The 7,907-nt window shown below is 48.0% G+C and overlaps 1 protein-coding gene across 1 annotated transcript in view; it reads right to left on the bottom strand.

Annotated features, from left to right (window-relative positions):
- Positions 1 to 7,907, bottom strand: part of CAMK4 (calcium/calmodulin-dependent protein kinase IV) — a 175,788-nt gene that overhangs the window by 15,709 nt on the left and 152,172 nt on the right. Inside the window, exons 8-9 of the mRNA XM_010846144.1 lie at positions 6,401 to 6,476; positions 1,764 to 1,890 (exon numbers count right to left, since the gene is read on the bottom strand). Of these exons, the coding sequence (XP_010844446.1) occupies positions 1,764 to 1,890; positions 6,401 to 6,476 (203 nt within the window). The remainder of the gene's footprint in view (positions 1 to 1,763; positions 1,891 to 6,400; positions 6,477 to 7,907) is intronic.

The raw sequence follows: 7,907 nt of genomic DNA on the forward strand, positions 1-7,907 counted from the left end.
CGCATGTATGTGTGTGTGTGTGTGGTGGAGAGGAAGGAGCAGGGAAGATGAAGGGACAGCACAGAGCACCCAGAGTCATGCCGCCGGGACGGGGGTCCACGCGCCGCGGAGCAGAGGGGACCCCAGTCCCCAGTGAGGCCGCCCTCCGGGTCCCGCGCGGGGCGCGCACTGCAGACGCGCAGGAAGAGGCAGGGAGAGCGGGAGAGAGGCCGCGGCCGCGGACCGGGAGGAGGGAGGTGGGGGCTTGGCCCGGGGCTACTCGGTGGAGCAGGCGGACACGGAGATGCTCAGCAGAGGGGGCGCGAGGGGGAGGTGGCGATATCTTCGCATCGCACACACGCTGCCTCTCTTCAGACAGTGCTGGAAAGGTCATGACCTTAGCAAACCTGTTTTCACAGCACACAGATGGTAAGGTGGAAAAAGAGCCCTGGAGAAGGGGTCCGGAAATCTGGACCCTTCCTTTCGAGCAATGCCTTTCTGCTGGGAAGCTGTGCGTCACTTCTCTGCGCTTGAGCAAACTCATCCTTAAAATTCAAGGAAGATTAAATGAGTCCTGAGATCCTTGGAGATCTAACCTTCTATGATTCAGAAGTCAATTTTTCATCATTTCTGTGTGGTTTCTCTCTAGAACAGGGCTCCCCACTCTCCGGGCTGTGAACTGGTACTTCCTATCTTATCAGCAGCAGTATTAGATTAGAAATAAAGTGCAAAATAAATGTGATGTGCTTAAATCATCCTGAAACTGTCCTCCCTGTCCCCGGTCCATGGAAAAACTGTCTTCCATAAGGTTGGTCCCTGGTGCCAAAAAGATTGAGGACAGCTCAAAAGAATTGATGGTAAAAGCTTCAATGGCACCCCAGTATCTTCATTTTAGAACCAGTGGGCAACGCCCCAGAGGATAGGCCAGTGCCCCACCTGTCCTGAATGCAGATAAACTCCAGTATTACCGGAGGTGAGAAGTCAGTGAAACAAACAAAAAACCCAACAAAACGCACAATGTGACTCATGTATGGTAGTCATGCAGGATAGGACTTGTGTTACCATCAGGATATTTTAATAAGTTTGAACATTTGAAGAAATAATGTTGTTTTATTCAAAGTATAACTAATCTAAGTGACAGCAAGCCATTTTAAAAAAGAATTCATCTGTGTATATTATGTTTGGAGTCACCCAGCACAGCTGTCTTCATAGCTTCATAGCTTACAGGTTCTATATTACACTGACTAGATGATAAAAACTCATTAATTAACAAGCAGTAATTTGTAATTTGTGATAATTCAGCTAGAGATGATGGAGAAGGCAATGGCAACCCACTCCAGTACTCTTGCCTGGAAAATCCCATGGATGGAGGAGCCTGGTGGGCTGCAGTCCATGGGGTCGCTAAGAGTCGGGCACGACTGAGCCACTTCCCTTTCACTTTTCACTTTCATGCATTGGAGAAGGAAATGGCAACCCACTCCAGTGTTCTTGCCTGGAGAATCCCAGGGACGGGGGAGCCTGGTGGGCTGCCGTCTATGGGGTCTCACAGAGTCGGACACGACTGAAGCGACTTAGCAGCAGCAGCAGCAGCAGAGATGAATCAAACATATCTTTTTTCATTATCTATAAGGAAAATTAGTGTGCATTGTTTTCTTAAAAATACTATATAATTAAAAAGAAATAAGCTACTAAACGGGATTAATTTTTTAAATGGCACTGCCCATTAATTAGTTAAAAAAATGAATGTAAGGCATTTTATTTCCTTTTGTTTCAGTCACACTTACCAGATCCTTGGCATTCAGAGACACTTCATCCCACCAGGGGGAGATAAAGTAATATTCACAATTCAGAATTCTCCTGAACATGAATTGATCACCTCTCTCATCATAGAATGGTTCAAATCCACAAAGTCTAGGACAAAAGATACAAGATAAAATGCCTTTAAAAGCCTCAGTGTATGTCACCAATTTTTTGCAGAAATTCAATACTGTCCTTTTTAACAGCTTCCTGTGATGAATGTATGTCTGCTAAGCTTAAGTGTGTAATTGCCTTGTTATAATTCATTTATGATTATATAAATATACAATCATGTCTTCAGGGAAGTAAAAATAGATACAAAATCAATTTAAGATTCCTACAAAAAGTTATAATCATATTAATAATTATGATACAAAGCAATAATATTATAATAGCTAACCCTATTACAAGCATAATGCTATAGTGCTATTTCCAAGTGTTTTTTTTTCTACCAGGAATTGAGAGGACAGATTGGAGTTCTAATTTATCATAAAATGGAAAAGTTAGGATTTTGAGGATAAAAAGGTTAAAAGGTGCAAAGAAAAGTTGTTAGTCGTTTTTCTTCAGTCCTTTTCACTGAATTCTTCCACAGAGATGAAAAAAGTATTGGGTTTCCATCCCACTCCAGTTTGGGTCTCAGAGTGAACACAGACAGGAGCCTACACGGCCGGAGGGAAGTGCCTTCTGAACTGACTGCAGCGGGCGACGCAGCCCAGAGGACCGCCGCAAGGCACATGAGCCTCGCTTCTGAACATCGCAAAGACATCTCACCACGATCACTGTCACCTTCCAGCACGGTCACATAAAAATGTGAGAGGAAAGAAACAGAACCACCCTTGACATGAAAAAGAGAGACAGGAAAAGTGAGCTGCTGGTGGGACCACCAAGCCTCTAATGCTTACAGGTCGGGGGAGGTTCTAAATCACTAAAGACCAAAAGGGAACTGTAAAAAAAAGTCCTTGCCAGGGCGTGTGTTTCACGTGACAAAGAATGAAGGAAAAAGAATGAACACAGTAAGAAACATTTCCCCATGTCCTTCCATCAAACTGGCCCGGCTGCTGCAGAGCGTGAAACAGTCCAGCGGATGCGGACGCAGCAGGTGTTTAAGAGTAAGCCGTTTCTCCTGCTCTTTGGCTCAGGGACCATCCTGCTCGACAGTCCTGGTTTCTTCAAATACTGCAGAGCCAGCCGGGTAAAGCCGAGGCTCAGGAGCACCGAGGCCGGTTGGGCGCCCCCCCCGCCCCGACCCCGTGCACTCGTGGGCCCCCGGGGAGACGCCGCTCCAGCAGAAGAAGGCACACGGCACACCGCGCCCGGCGGCCTCCTCCATCAGACAGGGCCGCTGCCCGCGAGTCCCGGGAAAGCGGCCAACCGTCCAGGCTTAGTTGAGGAAACTCGCACGTCCCGTCTTCCGCAATTTAGAGGGAAAAATGACAGCTCTGCAAGTGGGGCACTCAGACGCCTTCCTGTCATGCTGGACACGTCGCAAACCTGTGCGCCGAGACGGGGTTAGCAGGTTAGGTCATTAGCCTGAAGGGTGGGGCCGGGAGGCGCAGACTCGGAGCAGCAGGCGAGCGCGCTCGGGGCACAGTGAAGAGCCCGACGCTGCGGGGCCGGCCCAGGAGCCCTGCTCACAGCCCGCCACGGGACAGGACGCAGCGCTGAAAGCTGAAGGCGAGAGTGTGAATCTCCGATGTTATCTGATTCTGACCTGAAAACCACAGGAGTTGCTTTTGTCTGTAGGGATAAAGGGCTTAGGTTTAGAAGGTAGAAGGAGCAGAATTCTTCTGAGAAACAACAGAATGGCCTTCATGTCCAAGCTACTGTCATCCTTAGAAATAGCAGGGTCATAGCACAAATACCTGTGTAGAACTTTTAATAATCATAAAGGAGGTGCATAAACCCAAGGGCACAGTCCACTGTAGAAAATGTTCCAGTGAGCCTTGCCTAGTAGACTTCACCAATCATTAATGGACTACAGATTAAATAACAAGTCCCCAGTCTCAGGGGCTGACAGAAGTCGGGCCAGAACTAAAGGATATTAGCTGTGAGCAGCACCGTTAGCTGCTACCACTTACTCAGCCAGCAACTTTCAACTAATGGGCTTAAGTGAACTATGGGAAAGAAACCTGATAGATTTTTAAATTATTTTCAGGGTTATAATAAGATGCTTCTCCAATAGTCACATTTTTTTCTCTTCACGTTCCCATGTTAGTGACATGGGAGTGTCATTCATTCCATATTTCAGGTTTCCAGGGCAAACGTTATTAAATTTCCTACCTCCATCTCTCTGTTATCACATATCCTTAATTCTTCAACCCCTTTTATCACATTTCAGTAAGAAACTCTACTTGGGTGGGCACGTTTACATTTTAGGGGCAAATATGAAGCAGTATTTGTAGTTCAGTTTTTCAATGAACATCATTAAGCATAATATGTCACCCACACAATTCAGGAGACAACCTTCTTCCACAGCACAACAGTGATCTTAAATGTAAGCTGAAGGAATTCTATGACATGACCTTATGAATTCATTACTAATGAATTAAGCACTAAGTATGGAAAACAAATTACCTAAAAGTTTGCACTTTCATAAGAAAAAACATGGTTCCCTAGCTCTCTCAATTCTTTTCAAACTTTTATACATCCTGGAAGTGATCACTGAAAATATCTTTTGACATTACATAATAGCAGATGACTATTTTATGGTGTGCTTGTTAAACCTTTTTATGGTTGCTACTGACCAACATATAACCCAGGTGAACTCAAGAGTTTGCTAACTTGCTTGGAAGTCTACCCTGGTTACCCTCTTCCTAGCCCATATTACCTAGACACTGCACTTTCTAAGATCACTATTAAATTAACCAAACCAAACCTCTTCCTACTATGGACTGCACTGTGTTCTCCCCGATCAGGACGTTAGGCCCTGAGCCCTGCATGATGGCATCTGGAGATGAGGGCTCTGGCAGTTAAGAGAGTTCGATGAGGCCACGAGGGTGGGACCTCGTGCTGTGATCAGTGCTCTCACGGAAGAGGGACCACAGAACGTGCTTCCTCTTCCTGCCTTGGGAGGATACAGGGAGAAGGCAGCTGTCTGCAGCCAGGAAGACCACTCTCACCAGGACCTGAGCTACTAGCACCTTTGACCTCCAGAACTCCAGGACTCCACTTTTGTTTCTGTAGCACCCAGTCTCTGTGTTTTGTTACAGAACCTGAGCTGCCTAATTCACTTTCTTCCACACCCTTCAAAATCTCTTTACAGATTTGAATAATACAGGTTCCAACAATTAACTTGGGCTTCCCAGGTGGAAGGTAAAGAATCCACCTGTCAGTGCAGGAGACGCAAGACATGTGGGTTCGGTCCCTGGGTTGGGAAGATCCCCTGGAGAAGGAAAGGGCAACTCACTCCAGTATTCTTGCCTGGAGAACCCCACAGACAGAGGAGCCTGGTGGGCTACAGTCCATGGGGTCGCAAAGAGTCGGACACAAGAGTGCACATGGCACATGCACAACAATGAACTCTGCAGTACCCTCTAAAGTGAAAGTGAAGTTGCTCAGTCGTGTCCGACTGTGATCTCGTGGACTGTAGCCAGGTTCCTCTGTCCAGTATCCTCTAACTGACAGCCAAGTCCACTTGCTTTGATTTAAGCTTTGGAGCTCAGTGCGGTTTGCTTTTGCAGCTGTTCTACAGGCAAACCTTCCTCTCCAGACACTCTCCCATCACTCTGGACTATTTCCTTCATATTTGTCCGCAATTCCATCATCTCTTTGGCAGACTGAAACCCATTGTTTATTAGTAGACAAGAGCTTGGAAATGGAGCTGGAGATACCAGACAGTGAAAGATTTAGCTCCCCGCCTTTTTTCTACCAGACAGAAGTTTTCTCTGAGTTCAGGGTATTATACTAAAGGTCCTTGAGAACTTAACACATATAGGAAATAAAACTGATAGCCAAAATGCCTTTAAAACATTCCTGATAAGACATATATAGGTTTGGGATTGCTTCAGAGGTTAAAGAACCATTTGTCCCTTAAAAAGGAATAATACTCTTATCATTTGGATGACCTGCACATAAGTAAAACAAGAGCAAGTTTAATAGGTGGTTTCATGCTCATTACTACCATCAAATAATGAATTGTTCCCCAGTCTGTGATACACTGCATAGTACAATGAGACACAGCGAAGCCCTAGACCGAAGTTCTTGCCCCAAGAAAACTACAAAACATGATGCTCGTTTCCCGAAATTCTTTCATTAACTACTCTTAGCACATCATAGAGAACCACAAAAAGGTAAAAGGAATCTTGCTTTTTTTATGAGGACTCTAAGTACTTGGGCTTCCCAGGTGATGCTAGTGGTAAAGAAACTGCCTGCCAAAGCAGGAGACATGAGAGACAGGGGTTCGATTCCCGGGTTGGAAAGGTCCCCTGGAGGAGGGCATGGCAACCCACTCCAGTGTTCTTGCCTGGAGAATCCCATGGACAGAGAAGCCTGGTGGGCTACAGTCCATGGGGTCGAAAAGAGTTGGACAGGCCTGAGCAATTTAGCATGCATGCACACATAAGTAACTAGAAGACACTATTGCAAAGGGAAACAGTATGCTTAGAGATCGCTTCTATTCACTTACAAAATGTAGGTGATTATCCCCACAGACCACATGTCCACCTCGGGTCCGTAGGCACAGCCTCTAAGGATTTCAGGTGCTGCAGAAAGAGTGAGAACGGTGTTAGAGCTTAAATTCAATGTTCACATTTTATTCACAAGCAATGGAGAAGAAATGAGTTCATCAACAGAAACTTCAGAACAGGTTTAGAACCAATCTTCTCTCCTCAAACCGAAGTACGAGGCTACAAATTCTTATGACAATTTTAGTGGAAAAGATTATAGTCTCTCTGTGTTTGGGGTACATAAAAATAAACTTACTAACTTTAATATTCTACATCAGAACATCATGATACTTTTCAGATCAGATAGCTATATCTGTACTACAAAGGGAGCTTTGTACACAGAAAAGAAAGAAATCAAAGTTCAGCATAGGAAGAGATAAGAGGCACAGTCAGGCCGCCTGAGGCCTGAGGTCTCCGTGAGCCTGTGTTTCTGACTGCGTGTAGGGCAGGGGCAGGGCGGACGGCGAGAGGGTTGGACAGTCCAGCGCTGGAGGGCGGACAAGAGCCAGCCCAGGTCTCGGCGCTGAGAAGCACCCGCGCCACAGAGCGCGGCTGTCCGCGGTCCCTCGGTATTAAGGGCGGAGAGAGGGCTTCCCTGCGCGCAGCCAGGCCGCTGCTCGGCCTGAAACGCAGGTCTTCTCCGCCCCGCAGCGGCCCACAGCGTAGACCCAGCTGTGAAACAGAGGCTGACTGGGTCAACGGCTTGCCCTGAGGCCTGGAGGTGGTGTTTGCTGACCCCACTAACAACGGAAAAAACGGAGAAGTGAGAGCTCTGCTCTCTGTGCCGAAGCAGGGCGCAGGTCTACGGCCCAGAGCAGCCCTTTTCTACTCTGAACAGATGTGCTGCGGGGGTCCGCGGGGGGGCCCCCTGGAGAGGAAGCGGAGTGCTGAATGTTCCCCGAGGGCGGCCCTGGGTCTGGGCTCCGCACGCCTTCCCTCGGGGCGGGGGAGCCGGGGAGCCGGAGCCGCCTCCGCGCGGCCTGGGGATGTCAGGACTGGAGGACACGCCAAGGGGAGCCTCTGAAGGAAGCTGTCCTCAGGGAACCCCGAGTTATAGAGAGGACACCGCGGTCTTCCCTCTGACGTCTTCCTGCTCTGTTTTCTTCTCTCAGGATACCCTCCCTCCTGTAGAAACTGTCACATAAGACGCAGGAGGTGAAGGGCCTGTGGAATGGGCCTGCGTCCTCGAGCTCCGCGCGGCAGTTCAGCGGGAGGCACCCTTTGAGGAGCGGGATCTGGGCTCCACGGGCGTCTATTCCTAGAACAATTTCCTTTCGAGACTTAATTAACATAATTAAGAAAAATGCGCACTCAAAGCCAGTACCACCCTCTCTGCCAGGCTCGTGCGCATCCCCAGAGCCATCTGGACCCCACAGACGGTCTCCCTGGGGCCCAGGGGCCTCTGCACTGACCTCCCACTCGCAAACGCCTTGCTCAGCATCGGGCGGAGGAGGCTGAGGTGAGGCT

The sequence above is a fragment of the Bison bison genome, unplaced genomic scaffold, assembly GCF_000754665.1.
Source record: "Bison bison bison isolate TAMUID 2011002044 unplaced genomic scaffold, Bison_UMD1.0 scf7180017864231, whole genome shotgun sequence".
NCBI lineage: Eukaryota > Metazoa > Chordata > Mammalia > Artiodactyla > Bovidae > Bison > Bison bison.